Consider the following 17,425-nt stretch of genomic DNA (forward strand, 5'->3'; position numbering starts at 1 on the left):
GTATTGGTAGATGATATTCCAGTGTTTGGAGGAATTCATTAAAATCTGAACTGCGATTGGTAAATTCTATTACGCCGCGCCTGTGAATCATCTGCCATCAATTTATTAGGCCAGCCGTAGGCTGAGCCTACTACTATACAAATGGAGCAAATTTAAATGACATGGTTTCCAGAGCAAAGGCTCTTTGTCTCTGAGCATATATTCATCCAAATCATTCATTAAAGCATTATCCATTCTCCAAACTCTACGTACCTGAATTTTGAAAGAGGGCCTCGTTAAAATTAATATGAGCTTTTTTGCGAATATCTGATCGCAAAAATATCTGTTTTAAAAAGCCAATCAGAAAGCAAAGACTCCTCTGTGATTGGCTTAGCCGCAGAGTTCAGCAGGTATTCAAGTGAACCCGCGGTATAATCTACCGTTTTACTTCCGGGTTTTGTTTTAAGATCTAAAATTGTATTTCAAGATCGATTTCTGTGAAAGCTTTAGTTGATTTGGTTTTTGGGAGGAATACTTTGATTAGCACTACAGAAAATATCATTGACCATTGTGCAAAGTCCTGGAAAAATAGCTTTTTCTCCAATCGGAAAAATAACCTTGATATGCTAATTAGCCATGTGCTCAAACTACAAATTCAATCAAATTTTATTCAGCAAAAAATATCAAATCCAATTCAATTTTACTTTATTGAACAAATTAAAACATCACATCCAATTCAATTTTGTTTTATTGAGCATATTTCAGAAAATTTGAAATATTTGAAAATATTTAATCTGAAGTATTTGTTCCTGCCAGATCCAGTCGCTGTCTGTACTACGATTGTATTATACGATTATATTGTGTAAATTATTAGGTATTGAGCTGGAAGTGTATTTTGTTTAATTCAACCCACAGAATGCATCATCATTTGCCATTTTATGAAAAGCTGACAGGCTGGCCATAGTGCCCCTTGGGGCTCTTGTTACATAGAATAGCTCGAATTTCATAGTATGTTTCTGCTGTTAAAATTAAGCTACAGTCGACAAAAGGTAGAATCTATTTTAGTAACTTAGCGCGCATCCGGTAGATCAGACCACAGCGTCATCCGCTCATGGACGGATGTGGAAACACGATTCGAGTCGCTTGAAAATGGCTTATCTTGCTACCGTTAGAATTATGTGTTTTTGTATCGACTGCACGATTCGACTTTAAACGCAACTCCTGAAAAAGAAATCGAAGCGATTGCAGACGATGTATAAGTCAACGTTCAACGTTCTCATGCCATGCCACAGTCAAAGGAATACCTGCCGATTTTATTGTTGATCGTTTTCGATACTTTTCTGATAATAAAACTGCGAAAAATCCAGGCTAAACGGGACGAAGATTTCACCTTGCACGGCGGTAAGGATAAGAATCGATATATCGATATGAAAGCGACTAAAATGGCGTTATCGCTCGTAGTTTTCATGCTTTTTAAAAGGCCCAGCTCTATCTCGACGATATATAATGCCATGCGAACTTGGTTTGAGAATTGTCCCCCTTTACCGGCCGATTATTGGTATTTCGGCATAATTGTCAGTGCAATTTTTCCGCTGTTGAATTCGTCGTCATCATATTTTTTCTTGTACCGCATTGTCAACGGTATGTTTAGGGAGGTGGCTCTGAAACTCATACGAACCGTTGTTAACGAAATGCGATGATCAAATAAATGTCGGACTCGCTTCTAGTTATCATCAGATAAGTCGTCAGATTTTTAAGTTGTTTCTATTTTCGAGTCCCGATTTACGTTTCCAACATAATTTGCATGCGTAATTTGTCATTTGGATTAGCCCTCAATGAAATGATTGTCCCACCGACGCATGACACGTTTCATGGCAAGTTTCACTGTATTTCAGTTGATTTCGTAAGCTAAGCAGACATCGGATTAGCAACTGATTAGATCAGTTGCTAGTGAGGCAAGTACATGTCGCACACGTCGAAAATCAGGCCACATTGCCGTAGCGCGCCAGTATCGAGATTCACAGCGCGCCCATCCTTTTATACATCATTGCTACAGAACAATTCCTTAAGAATCAATTGTAATATATATTCGTCGATGCTCAGGCCTTTGTTCATTGCATATAGTTTTTCAAGAAAAAGAGCTCAGGGGAAAAAAATATGGAAATATTTTTCCATTAGAGGCATTTAAAGAAAACATTTTCATTATTCAAGTATTGTCCACACAAATTTTGGACTGCAGAAAACAATTAGGAAGGAGCGAAAATTATGATGAATTGAATTTAAATGATAGGAGAAATAAAGAAAGCTAATTTCAAAGAATCACTTCATCAAAAATGGAAATAACTATAAAAAATAACTTTTTGGAAAAATTGTGACATAAAGCCCTGTGGGAATGTGGGAATAGTTGAAATTCATGTTTCGCCGGATTTTGGGGGATCCGGAATTAGTGGGGCTCCAGAATTACGGGGATCCATATTCCTAGAAAAGGGCAAACTCATGTAGGCCCTAATACATCAAGTAAAAGAAGCTGTCTTCAGGAACTCGTGTTGGTGTCAACAGGAAACTGAAGAGTGCTTTTACAGCAATTTCGAACTGATTTCGAGCTCGTGATTCTATGCGTGAATACTGAATACCATCATTCATCAGGTGAATCTCATTTCCCTGTTGGACTATGCCGAGACTGCCGGCGTCGCGCAACTGCAGGTGATGACGTCGTGTCTCATTTTTCCAAGCACCAAAACATCACCCTACTACCATGATTATTTCTAATTTGAAATTCACGGGTTTTTTTTGTGTCGAAAATTGGGTCCTTTAAACTGATAGATTTTACAGTGACACTAGCTTCGGTTCTGTATATGTATACTTTTGAATAACTTCCTAATAATTGCATAATAGCCAGACCCATTTGACAAATAATTAGGTCCTTGTGGATTAGAATTAGTGTCAAGAAGCCAATCGGAGAGGGAAGTCTCCTCTATGATTGGGTTAGCTGTTGATATCATCAGGTGTTCACGTGAAACTTTGATATTGTCTATTGTTTTACTTCTGGATTTATTTTGCGATTAGAAAAAAATTTCATATTCGGTTTCCATGAAATCTTCTGTTGATTCATTGCGGGAGGACATTCATTTGCACCACGGAAAATCTATCTTTGACGATTGCATAAGGTGAGGTTTAGTAAAATAGCTTTTTCTCAAACGCGAATACCAACAGGCTGGCTGGCTTTTGTTTTTAGAATCATGCTTTAGGCTTTAAATTGAATTCAATCTATTTTTCATAGGAAAGCGTGATTTAAAGATTTTAGGTAAACATGATTGGAAATTGAAATTGAAAACTGAATCCGCCTGCCCTTTTTTATAATAGACAAATTCCGTCATTATAAATCAGACCATGTCCCTCCCCCCCCCCCCCCACAAATGAGAAACGAGGTGTTTTTGGCCTTAGATCTATTAACAGGGACCTTGGGATAATGATTTCCTGGTTGTTGAGGGAAATGAAGCTCATTCAATCACCATTCATTAATTACAGTATTCTATAGTTCAAGTGGATCATGAATCATTATTCCTTTCTACAACAGGATTATTGATTAGTTAAGAGTAATGAAATTACTAACGCATACTGTATTCTCCAGGGCAACTGTACTCCTTTATCGTAAATGTGTTATCTATAGACAAAATGAAGATGATTTTTTTTCAATGCTTTTTATCAACGATGTTGATTTGTATGACTGATGCAGTATGCATTATTTGACAGCTGCTCAATTCTGCTTGGTGATAATGCTGCAAACCATCCGATTTCAAGTTAGGAAATATTTTCATTTATAGGTCGTCAATAATTAATCACTAAAGCCCATCAATGAATCCCTGTTATAATCATCAAGAGAAATGTACCCAGCATCAAAAATTCATAATCTTCATCGTCAGATTTTGTTTTTAAGGCAGACATGATTATAAATTATCGGACAGCGTGGGACCGGCACGATCAACATAAAGGCGCGTTCACACTAGATTATTTAAACTAAATTCGGCCCGTTCCAATTTGAAACAGACCAAGCATTCACATTTGTAAAAAAAATGCACTCCAAATTGTTCCGTTCAATTTCAGACCGGCCCAAGTTGAGCCGACCTGAAAGACCTGTGTATGTGGACAGAAACTGGTTCCAGGTCTGTTCAAAATCGTACTCTGAAGTATGAAATATGCATGTCACAAATTCGTCATCAAGCTGATATGGTTGTCAGGTATCATATAATTTCCGTATTGCTTAGAAATTAATGCATAGGCTAGCGGATTGTTAAATTCTGCGTGTGTTTATCACGAAGTACATGTATCCGTTTTGATTGTTTTGAAAATGTCCAAGAATTTATCATAGTTTGATGTGTCCATGTATACGATGAGCTGCAATCATCAAAAATTCTTGAATAAAAACAGCCAGGGCGTCATTAATCAATAATTTAGACATAAATTACGGGGTAAATACTTATGGTGACATCTTGCAGGGCAATTCAATACTATCTGCAGCCAATTTAGCAACACGTGTGTGAACGCATACTCCTGTTTGGTCCAAATTCGGAACAGACCTATTTTGACTTAGACTGGTCTAACAAGTGGTAGCGTGAACGCTTTGTTAAATAAACAAAATCTGACGATGAACATTATGAATTTGTTCACCCTGTCCCTATGCTGTCCAACTGAATAACACAGGTTTTACTGATCTACCCTCAATTATTTAGAAGAATATAGATACATCCTTGGATGCCTGGCAAACCGGAAACTTCGATTTTAGAAAATAGGTTTGCACAGTCTGCCCCTTGCTGGTGATATAGCCTTGATCAGGTGGAGACCATTAGGCCCGGATCAGACCCGATTCATATTTGGTCCATGCCTAATCCTCTAAAACGATTTCAAAAGCCTAATTAAAGGCCCGTAAATCATTTTCTCGATGCTAAACGATGCCGAGACGAAGTGAGGCAGTCACATTCAGAACCAGTTAGCATTCATATGCATTTATTTTACCCATGCTAAGAATGGGTTGGCCCATACCAGCATTAGTTCTCCCATATTTGAAAACTGGTGATAGATATAAGATTAACACCGTTTTAAGTATAGGTCAAGCTTAGTTATGAGCTTAACATTCGCATGATGAAAATGAAGTTGGGTGCAGTATTGTTATTAGTTAGTACTATATGGGATATATTGTTTTGATATTTGTATTAGGGTATATATCACTTAAATATGCTGGTGTGAGTGTTGAGCAGGTGGAATTTCAAAGACCGCGGATCTCAAAGAATACGGGCTGTTAACATGGTTAACGGCTCTTAACGGTAAACAAGAGGCCTATAATTTTGGCCCAATATTACCGCCATCAAAATCATGTTGCCATGGCAATGAGTAAACCCATAAAATACATCGTCCCTGTTGTTTCTGATATTGCGTAGGGCCATGTGTGTGTATGTATCCTTTGTGTTGATTACCAACTTGAGGAGAGAAGATAACAATGTCACCAATACTTAAATTTGGTTTGCACTCACAATAATGAATTTGCTCTCAATTTCTTTCATTTTTTCTCCAACACAACTGAAGTGCTTGGGTACTGTTACGTTGATAACAGATTCATAGACCAGTAGCGGGCCCGATCCCAAGTTCACCACAGTTAATATGATTATAATCTACTATATATAGAGATTGAAATGAAATTTATTTTATAAAACAATGTTTCAGACTCCTTTTAGATAGGCCATTTCATTTTGTATATGAATATATTTTATTATCAAATGGCTACGCCTGGGACTTTTGGGCTTCGTACGACCCCCTTTTCATAACTAAGTTTGATGAGTTATCATTAAATTTTTTTTTTCTTTTCTGAATCAGTATTAAGCAAAAGAAATGTTTTTACATCTAAAAATCGTTCAAACTGCTCGAAAAATACGTTTAAGAATTCAAAGCCCTAATTAAATGAGAAGTAAAATAAATTACTGAATTAATTTTTAAAATGTGATCATAAATGCAAACCTTGCCTGCAACCATTTATCTTCAGTAATTGATAAAAAGTATATAAAAGAAGAATGTACAAATATTGAAAGCATCAATACTATCCGTAGTTATATATACATAACTGTTATAAATGATGGGTGAGGACGAATACCATTTATGATAATTTACTATCAGTTAATAGTTGTTAAATGAAGTTCCTTCAAGCATATTTGGCCTGGACCTGGCCCGACCAAAAATGTTGAACCAGGCCCGAGCCTAATTTGGCTCGAGACCGATCCATGCCAATGTTGTAGCCAAGGCCAAATCGTCTCTGTGTGATTGTGGCTATAGCCTTTGCTGTAGGCTATCTCGCGATTGTTTTTCTCCCCATCCAATCTCGGTTATCAGTAGTAAATCTTGGAGAGTAGAATTTGGAGCGGTGGCAATCCTTTTTAGGATCAATAAACGCCCATTGGCAGGAATGATAATGCTTAAAAGGAGCACTATCATTGTGAAAGGTAATCCTTGGCACAATCGTTGGAAGGAGGCGGGGTAATCTTCAGTTGTATACGTAATCCTAAGCAGGAGGTAATCCTGGGTAGGAGCCATCATAGTCATGCTCGGCAGGATGAGTAATCGATGGCAGGAGCCGTGTTTTCCTTGACAGAAGTTGCGATCTTTCAAATGTAGATTGTTTTCCGGGTGTGTATCATCAAAGGTCACAGGATTAAGTAAGATTTATGTTTCTGCCGTAATAGATTACATCGTTTGATAGAGAATCATCAAAAGTCAAGCATTAATGAACTCGTAAATATCAGTACGTAGTAATGTTTGCAGATAAAAGATGAAGATCGTTGTGAATAAGGCAAAGCATGGATGCTACATGATCGGTGACAAAATAAATGCTTACCATTGTAGTATTTCTGATTTTCAGAATCTTGCAGACCTTTGTATTGATGCATGATACAAATTGATGAGACTTCATGGAAAAAGTAGTTTTTATAACTATTTTACAAATTTGTAGTCAGTGCGAAACGTTTGGTTAATGAGGGTGGTAGGTTGTCATGATTTAGGCGAATTTGCGAGAATAATGAGGGTGGTAGGTCGTCATGATTTACACGAATTTCATGGGCTCAAACCCAACACCTGAGCCAGCCACCAAATGGATAGCAAACAACAGCTGAGGCCTCCTCAATAATGGTGAATGTTCTTAACGAAATCTGAACGGCTAATTTTGCCATCCAAGCAATTATGCATAGGACCTTACTTTTATGAAGCCAACAATTATTAGTTTGAACCAAATCAGTAATTGCGATATTCCAACATCGACAGCGGATGCTTGTTATTTTAAAAAGACAGTAGACTGCCTAACTCGGTTTTATTTGGACTGTAATGTTTCTCCCGACTTGACGGAATACCAACTCAATAGTTGAACGAATACTGACTCAATAGATAAGGGAATTAAAAGATTTATACGTTAGGGATCAGAAAATTTGTAATGTAATTTCACTGACGTAGCTGTACATAAGTTGCTATGGTGGGGTGCCTTCCTTTGTTCATTATTCCATTCTCCAATTTCTCATGTTACCTCTCCCCCAATATTTACTTGACTTGACGTTGTGATCAGTGTGCTGGCCAAAAAAGCGCACAGATCATACTTCAACCGATCCGACTCCTAGCTACCAAACTGCTTCTGGGTTTATTTTGCTAGCTCGTTTTGTTGTGTTCAGTAGCGGATGAACCGAGTCATCGAAGCGTGAAAACTCTAATCGGTTTCGGTAGTCAGCACCATTTATTACTGCGTACACTATATCTCATTGGTTGTACCCAGGGATCGGTATGACATACGTTATATCTGTAACCACTGGCCAATCGTTCGGAGTAGAATCATCAACTGCTCGCACTTGTATTGGAACGTTCGAAATATCGCTATTTGCAGCCGCGTAGGCCGCTCGATGCGCCCCGTCGCGGATGAAATATACCCGATCTCGCACTCGTGTCACTTTAATCGGATCGGATTTTTCGTAGTCCGTCGTCCACTGTTTAATGTTGGCGTAAAAGATGTCCTCGCTATGTTCGACGTAACCGATTGCACGAGTCTCCATCCTGATGTAATGGCTGTATTCGGTACCCGGTGGTCGTTGCTCGAGATTACTCTGCAGAACGGCGCGGGCAAATCGGTAGTGCGGCGTGTAGCGTATGGGAACAATCAGGGGCGAAACGCAATATCGTCCAACCTGTTCCGGCAGCCTCTCCCAGAAACGGAAGTAGATTTCATCAATATTCAGGCTCAACATCTGAAAATAGAAGAATAGCGATTCATTTTCAAACACATTATTTTCGACGTCTCCAGACTGTTTTGAACACTAGTTATTCACCAGATGGTGTATTACCCTGAGGTTGTTAATGGTAGCGTGGTTACACATCTTGAAATAAAGCGCCACTATGGCTGCCCTTATAACTACTAATAGTTGTGCAAAACTTGGTCACACCAAGGCAAACTTTGGTTATCTGAGTTAGTTGACCAGTTGCGAATGTGAAGCCGAATGTCAGTTAGTCCGAACTAGCCCGAAATAGTCGTTGAGCACGGTCGCTTGAGTTCAAACCTTGTTCCAAGATGGCTAGATCTTTCATATGTGTTAAAATCAGTGCATGTGAATGCTTACTGGTTCTGGATGTGACTTGTTTATATGTGCATGTGCTCTCTAATTAGGCCTGGGTCAAATTCGGTCCAAGCCAATATCACCCCAGCCAATTCATTTTGAGTGATCACTGCCTATTCGAAGGTCACGCTAATGTTGTAAAGGTCATGCTAATGTTGTAGGAGGTCTGTTGCTTCATTTGGACAGGATAAATGTTTTTTTTCCATAGTAGGCCCTCCCCTCCACTCAAAAATTCATTCACTTATATTTGTGACATATATTTGTGAATGTCTCTCAATAGGTCTGAAGCCTAAAAATCATGATTCGGAAATACAGAGTAGGCGTATACTTTTATTTGCAGCCTGCCTTATTTAAAGAAAATTTAGTACGGTGGAAACTTGTTTTATTGACCTTGGATATAACGATAACAACCCTAGAATATTGTCCAAAATAGGAAAATCTTCAATAATTTTTTATTGGATATAGGCTAATGAACTATCATTGGTAATAACGCACAGATTTTCTGCCGGCCCCCTGAAGTTTGTATTAACAAGGTCCCACTTATAAAAAGATGTCACCCTGATCATGATTTCTATATTCAAATGTCCATAAGTCACACGAACTATTATGACACATGTTTTTACAATTGACTAGTGAAATGTTCATCTATTGATAATATTTACTATCTTACTAGATGAAATACTTAATATGACGTTGAATTACTGAGTATGAGGCTAATATGTTTTTTATTCATAATCAACATGTTGGATTTAGTCAATACGTATTCACAGAAGTGCTGGTGATTAATTTGTGTCTTTGAACGATGTCATTTAATGTTTGGTCAGTCATCACATGTCAATAAACTGTGCTCATGATTTTGTATATAAAGATGATGTGAACTCATCATTCTTATTCTGGGTTATGGTAAAGGGTGTACATACACGTCATTGAATGAATGACATCCTTTACTTTTTGAGTGGGTGTTAGTTTCCTAGCCAGCCTACCTCAATAACACCCACCCCAATAAGTCACTGGTTGAAAGGTTGTTTGAATGAATTGCAACCGAATTTCCCAGTTATGTACTTCAATTTGAATAAGAAATTCTGTAAATTCGACCGCCGATCACACAACTGTATCTGTACTTCGATTTTGCGATTTTAAAATATAACCTCCTTTTTCACCCCCAGCAGATATGTTGGGTTTGTAAGGGACACTCAAAATCTACCAATCACATAGATAACATGGTCAATCCCTTTTTTAAGATCAAATAACACCCACCTGTTACACATATGCTGAGCCTTGCTTCCAATGTTTTGATGCAACTATAGCTGTGAGTTGTTGGTCTGCACAGACTTCTCTCTGGATGGAAATTTATTTTTCTGTACCATTCCCTTTCTGTGCTTTACTGTCTCTTCTATGACCTGATAGAATTTCCTCGTATATTATTCAATCATATATTTACTTTTTTTTGTTCCGCACACGTGTTAATCAATTCGAGCTTCAGCTGTACATAGAGCCATCTGTTTGCTAAAGCCCGGTGCACACTAGGCATTGCAACCAACGGTTAGATTTTCTATCGTCGGCAACTTTTGTTTAAATCGCTGACATAACAATCGCTATCTGGTTGCCCGTGCCCATATAACTACTATTGTGGCTGAATCGCGGTAGGAAAAGTTGTGCCACTTCACTTCAAGGGGATGCCATTTTGTGAATGGCGGTATGATTTTTATCTTGACGCTGTTTTACATGAGATTTGAAGGGACTTGTTGCTAGTCAGTGCGCACACAAGGCAACTGAAGGAAATTTACTGCCGATTGTGTTGCCAAATATCTAGCATTCTAAATACTGAGCAATCTTGTCACCAGAAGCTATTTGTCTATACACTAGGTGATAGAAAATTTGTCACTGTCGACGAAATTCGCCGACTAATCGTCATAACATCGCTTATTGTGTGGTGGGCACCACACGCAAGCTAAAAAATACATATGCAATGCATGCTGCCTCAAATTTGGCCGGTATGCAGGTGATTTTTCCCAGTGCATTTTGCCATTTTGCCGAAGATTCTACATGTTCTATGATTCTCGAAGCTGCGCCGCACATCACGCTGCTTTCATTGCCAATGCCCAAAACTGATGATTGCAATTATTATCAATTTTGGAAAAGAAAGCTGCTGATTTATTACATGAGTATTACTCTCTTAACTGTTGCATGTGGGATTACTAGGATTAATTAAATCATAATTTTTTCTCATTGCAAGACCCACAATCTGAATTTTGTGATGGAGAATTGTGATAAGGATGATGCAAAGTTGCTTGTAAATGATGCAGATATGCAGTAAATAAGGAAACAGGGGGTTTCATAAAGAAATTGGAAATGGAAGTACAGATCTAGTTTCATGATCGGCAGTCGAATTTACGGCAATTTTGTGATTAAATCAAAGTACATAATTGGAAATTGTAGTTTATTCATTTTAACTGGATGCTGGATATATATAACATAAGATTTTGTCACTCGCTGGTTAATCACGTCGAAGAGAATCACCGATCCTGACCGGAGGGCACAACGTTGTTTACTTTTTATAATTCATTCTGGTCCAACGAGCTGATCTGCCCAGTATCCAAGCAACGGCTTAGAAAAACAGCAGTAACTGCCAGTTTGGATCGTTTATATCGGCTATAAATCTTTGAGGTCATATACGGTAGCAATGAAACATTGAATCGGTACTGTATTCAATGATTGATCAGGTTGAGTTTGAATTTGAGGTGGATCTGATATGAGCCGCAGAATATTCACAACAAAAAGTCGATATTTAGATTAATCAAAGGTATTTATAGCTGCGATCACACAGAGATGATTTGGCACGGGCCAAATTGACAGCATTGACCAAACCCGAGTCAAATTTGCCCGTGCCTAATTAGAGAGAGCGCTCGCACACAAACCACTCACTCGATACTAAACAAAGCAAAGTGAGTCATCCGGAACCTGCTGCAATTCAAATGCAATCATTTGTCCTGTGCTAGAATTTGAAATTTGGCTCAGGCGTGGCCCGACATTTTTGGTTGGGCCAAACATGCTCAGGCCCATCTGCCAAAAACACTTGTGTGATCGCAGTTAAAATTCCTTTTCGGGTATACAGCCAAAACTGGTTTTCCATGAATCGCATCATTCGCATGTAACCGTAATATCTATTCAAAGAAAACTTATGCGTAACCTAAAGTTCATGTATGACAAAACGAATAATTATCAAGGGTGTTGAGAAATGATACCTTTGCCACAGATCGAGTTGGAACACTGAAATAGATCTTACTTTAACGGAATACTTGCCGTACAGAATACATGATACAATAAGTATATAAATACCATCACATATACTGTAAATGTTACTGGATAACAGCTGACGGCATTGACACTATTCACCTCCGATCCTCGGCAATCCTGATCAGATTTCAGCCATTGAAATTGAATCGGTTACAATATCATATCACGACTTTGATCGACAGTCTGGTATATATTTGATTGAGCTGTTATTCGGCTCTTCGATGTCTCTCGCCTTGGCCAGGAAAGTTTACATTCGTTATGTCAATCCCTGATGAATGAGTAGTCGATCCATTTTACGTTTATGTTAACCCTTTATATAGCAATTCATTTATCTGTTTGGTATCGAACAATGTGTCTATATTTATCCTTTAAGTTAACATTGACTCTCTCTATATATATGTATCGTGTAATTTACCTTTGCCATTCACTTAGTCATCTCCTCTGCAACGTCGTAACTGTCTTCGGTCTAGTCAGGGAGGTGGGAGTCAATTTCCTATTGATCTAGTTTGTTCCTCGGCAGCCAAGATACATTTTAAATGGTAACGGTCTGAAACATTTATCGTCGGTGTATCTATTTATTATCTGACGAAAAGTTATGTAAGAAGATGAAATTACATACATTTTTAGTTTATAAGGTTTTAATGAATACTTATGTTTTTGTATATTTTAGGCCTTCGTGTAATGGTCCGATGGAAGGGACATGTATGGAGTTGGCACTCGAAGGAGAACGCCTCTGTAAATCTGGTGATTGTCGGTCGGGCGTCCAGTTTTTCGAGGCAGCCGTCGAAGTCGGAACCGATGATCTCAAGACATTAAGTGCCATCTATAGTCAATTAGGAAACGCATATTTCTATCTACAAGAGTACATAAAAGCATTGGAATACCATAAGCATGATCTAAACTTAGCGCGGTAAGTATTATATTGAAGTTGATAATGTCAGCCATCATATGCGTCGTCTAATCCCAATGCGGTGTCTCCATATAGTTATCAAGGGCAGATTTAAGGGGGTAGACCAGGTTGACTACTCCCCCCCTTCTGGAATTTTTTTTGCAAACGAAATTTTAAAAGAACAAAAAATGTATCCTAATGGGCGTGATGAGGGCCAGAAAAGCTCCCGTTTTATCTAAATAAGTGCCTACTCCAGTTTAATGGCCCACCCCATTAAAAGAATCCTAGATCCTCCATTGTTTATGCCCTAGTTTGTTGTGTAGTTGAAATTTTCTAATGAAAGATGACAGCACCTGTCGTGCAGTTGTAAAATCTTGAAGGCCACTGGACACTATCTTGATTTAAGTAGGATTACAGGTGGATGGCGATTGGCCTGGTTTTCATTATGGTTCAGTTTATTTATCACGCGCCCATACATCTAGATCTCTGTATAGCCGAATGATCAGTGTACACCGTTTCTTTAGTGCACACTTTCCCGATCTCATCAAGTCAGCCAGCAGCAGCAGCGTTATGGAAGTAAAGCCTGTTGCGCACAGGGGACGTTTTCGATTTGCTCGTGTTGAATGAAAAAGTTGTTCGCTGTTGAAAGGTTTTGCTCGGGGTTGCCCAACATCAAACATGTTTATAAAATTGCTCAGCGATCGCTCAGAGTTGCCGTGTGTGTGGCAGCTGGAGACACCAAGCAACAAGCAACTCATCAACTAGCCAATGAGTGAGCTAAGGATTATCATGTGATACTTCCAAATACGGCGAGTTCCGAGGCGGTAGCGCGGCCATCTTGACAAGTCACATGATATAGATTATTGCCGGGATAGATAATCACCTCTCAGTCTCATTGGCACACTGGAGACACCTAGCGATTGATTGCTCAAGAATCACTTGTAGAACCAATCACAGCAACCAGCGACTAAAAAATTGCCCTGTGTGCCCCAGGCTTAAGGATGCACCTCACTGCAGGAAGACACATTCAGAGCTGCCAAGTGTTCCTGATTTTTCAGTACATTTTGTATTTTGTCACTATTTCATCTCAAGAAATACTTATTCGATTCATTTGATGTGATCAGGAATGGCTTACTTGCCATTTTTCTACATATTTCACAGTGGCCCTATAAAGCCTAACTCGCATCACATAAGATTTGATTGGATTGTGTGTGATTCTGCCTTAAGAGAATGCTCATTAGTTGAATCTCAAGTCCCTGTCCACTACTACACTTCATCTTGAACTAACTGATGTCATGCAAAATGTAGGTCCCCTCTTTTTGATTACGACCTTAAGTTCCGTCTTTCCGTACATTCAGGCAGGCCAGCCTTATCCGCTAGCCTTGAAAATAGAATATGTCTTATGTGATCCGACATGATCAATCTTAATTCTCATGTCACAACGATTCCTTAAATCGACAATGGGATCTCTAAAGTAGGTCATGTTGTAATTACGTTTAAACAGCTGGGCTTGGTTTTATATACTGGTATAACCTTTAACCCGGGGGGGGGGGGTGGGGGGGCTAACTTAATTGAAAATGAATTGAGTTAGCCACGGGTTAAAGGTAATACCAGTTTATAAAACTGGCCCCTGAGTATCGGGTCATCTCTCACTTGGTCTTAAATGACCCAATGTCAGCAATCCCGTACTTATAGGAACGTCTTCGTCTACGTTGTTGATATCACTCCCGGCGTTATAGGGTGTGAAAGTGTCGGTGCTGAAAAGGTCAAATTTATAACCGACAAAAAATTCATCGGCAGACAAATCTTGATCAATACTGGCAGATGTATGGACGTAACGACGATGCAGTATCTAGCCGAGATCGATACGCTGTTTTCATGGTAACCAATTTTATTTGTTTCCGATATCGATCATCGTCAACCTTTTCTTAATGAGATAGTATCATATTCTTATAAAGTATCATCTGAACGTTAGTTAGTACTCGTCTGACCTGTTTGAGAGATATCTCGCCGCGGTACAGCGGTGCTGCGACAACATAGGTTTTTTGTATATATCGTTGTGGCTGTCAATTCATATGCGTCTCGAAATGTCGGTTGACGATTCGGATTTCGATGTGATATTTTTGTATGACATCTGTAACCATTTCATGTACAGCACAAATCGTGACGATGATGATGATGAAGATGATGACAGGTTTGATTGAGGTTGAACATCAAATATGCAGCATATATTTAAATTGCAGGCATATATTCAAATTTCTTTTTATGCCAATTCATGCGAAACAGAGATTGATCACATTGAAGATAATTTGGAATCTCTGTAATTATGTTGTTTAGTAGCTAGCAATTTTTTTTCTTCAAATTTGTGTCTTCTACTAAGAGTGAAATTTGTAAATGCATGCGTTCACGGTAAACTAGTAGTATCATCGCACCTTGTTACCTTTGTGGGTCAAGTGGTATTTCATGAAATATCTATATGATATGTGAATTCCTTGTAAGAGAGAAGGCCAAGGGGCAATGAATCTTGAAATCATAGAGTAAAGTAAGGATGAGCTCAAGATGTTACCCTATGGTAAGGATGACCCCTCTAACATCTCTGCCAATGATATCTAGGAATAGTTTAATGGCAAACATTTTGATCAACTTGTGGTTTACTTTATCCTAAGCGAGCAGCCATCTTTATTTTTGTAGCAGGAGGTCTTATCTACAAGCCAGTTGAGGCGAGTTTAAGTATAACACCAGGAAATTCAATCCCCAGTTGATAACAGTTTAAACCGGTCTTAAAACGAGTCTTTGGGGATAATTCCTGAGTTAACTTTATAAGTCAAGTCTTGAATAATGTAACAGATAGGAAGTGGTCAGCTTTATCGAATTCTATCTATGCAATTGACATTCATCTCTGCATGCCTGCCCTTCATACGTAGATGGATGTAAAAAATCATGGATGGAGCCTAACTTATCATCTTCATTTTTAAGTCTGGGTCTGCCTTTATTAGGGTTTTCTGACTTTCGTCGAAAACCCTCTTGAAATTCTGTTGATTATTATTATTATATATTTTCCGCCGATTTCGTCAAATAAAATTCATCTTCATTCAGATTCGGCAACTGACAGCTTCGAAACGAAATGTATAAATTGATACTGTAATAATCGTCTCTCTGAACCAACAGATTGTCTGAATGTACTTTCCATCCTATTTGAAACTTGAAATTACTTATTAGGTTACTGTAAATAAAGAATTGAATTGAATTGTTAGACAACAAGCACCGGCGAAATAACAGTTTGTGACGTCATTTAGTAAGTAGATAAAGGAGGGCTCCGAGAATTTCCAAATCACGGGGGACTATACTGGGGTTAGACCATTCAACCAAAAAGAGGATTGCTCCGATAATATCCAAATCATCTCATTTTATTTTTTCCATCGAATACCCGGTAATTAATTTATCCTTTCGATCACATGCATCCAGAAAACCCGTTATCGCTGCTTTGCAGCTATATTTATTCTAGTAGCTGTGCATTGCTTTATAACCAATCCATAGTCACTTAGTGTATCACATGATTCAGCAAAATGTTGATTCCGACATTCACCATTAGATTATTTGTTAAGATTTTATCCTGTGAAATACTGGTTTTATTTTGTTAGATGGATACAGAAATGTGAAACGTATTATTCATCGACTATTGGGTTTGAATGTATTTTCTCTCATATATTAATGTAATGTTATTGAAATTCCTTTGTGCATAGGCATCTCTGACCTCACCGGAAACTATTCCGCCATGGCATGCTGCACCTGTATGGATTACCTCTATTAAGCATAAAGCGTGTGTGATCTGTGGATCTTTCATTCTAATAAATCATCGGCCACATGAGAAAATCTTTTTTTAGATGACGTTGACGGCGATCATTAAGATACCGGATATAGTGAATGATGGAAGATGGTATAGAGCATGATGGCAGAAGACCTGGTTTATTGATTTTTCTGCTATTCTGTTCTATATCGTGAATAATCCGCTGCTGCTGCTGCTACATGATATCAGTCGATGTCTGGTTAAGTGCGGCTTCCATTGTCACCGATCATAATTTTTGTTCTTTATTTTTTTAATGTTTTTTCAATAATTTCAGAACATTGGGCGATAAGCTAGGCGAAGCGAAAGCTAGCGGTAACCTTGGCAACACATTTAAAGTTCTTGGTAAATTCGACGAGGCTATAGCGTGCTGTCAAAGACATTTGGACATCTCAAGGGAATTATCAGATCGGGTAAGTTGATATTGGATGTCTTGCCCAAATTCTTTATCATTTACCCACTTGTCCATAATCAGTTTCATAATAACTTTTATAGGCATCTTAGTCCCATTTCTTGTATCAATGTTTTCTCTATGGTACTGAGCCCCTCATTTAACACTTGGTCTAAGCAGTTGCTAAAGCCCTTACTGTTTTAGATAGATTTACCAGTGTTTACTATTGCAAACCATTGCACAGTCGCCCGCAGGAGCTGCTGAAGCCCAAAGCTGGTTTAAACAGCCACATAGGATCAACTTTAGAGGAGCAGAGGATATATTGGACAAAAAGTTGATCGATTTGGTTCAGAACAATTCATTTCATTGTGGTTCTCCGGATATTTGCTGTC

General features: G+C 38.5%; 2 protein-coding genes across 3 annotated transcripts in view; one reads left to right on the top strand and one right to left on the bottom strand.

Moving 5' to 3' along the window:
- Positions 1-17,425, top strand: part of LOC141908888 (uncharacterized) — a 79,790-nt gene that overhangs the window by 22,940 nt on the left and 39,425 nt on the right. For both annotated transcript variants that reach the window (XM_074799154.1, XM_074799153.1), the window contains 2 exons: positions 12,580-12,819; positions 16,920-17,055. In XM_074799154.1, the coding sequence (XP_074655255.1) occupies positions 12,580-12,819; positions 16,920-17,055 (376 nt within the window). The remainder of the gene's footprint in view (positions 1-12,579; positions 12,820-16,919; positions 17,056-17,425) is intronic.
- Positions 7,649-9,998, bottom strand: LOC141909288 (uncharacterized). Its single transcript, XM_074799685.1, has 2 exons — positions 9,870-9,998; positions 7,649-8,246 (listed from the first exon to the last, which is right to left on the bottom strand). The coding sequence occupies exon 2, from the start codon at positions 8,244-8,246 to the stop codon at positions 7,764-7,766; it is 483 nt and encodes a 160-aa protein (XP_074655786.1). The 5' UTR covers positions 9,870-9,998; the 3' UTR covers positions 7,649-7,763.

Source organism: Tubulanus polymorphus, chromosome 7, assembly GCF_964204645.1.
Source record: "Tubulanus polymorphus chromosome 7, tnTubPoly1.2, whole genome shotgun sequence".
In the NCBI taxonomy this organism is placed as follows: Eukaryota; Metazoa; Nemertea; class Palaeonemertea; order Tubulaniformes; family Tubulanidae; genus Tubulanus; species Tubulanus polymorphus.

Bases quoted from the DNA above. Each gene is read 5' to 3' on its own strand.
- LOC141909288 (XM_074799685.1), bottom strand. From the start codon at position 8,246: ATGTTGAGCCTGAATATTGATGAAATCTACTTCCGTTTCTGGGAGAGG.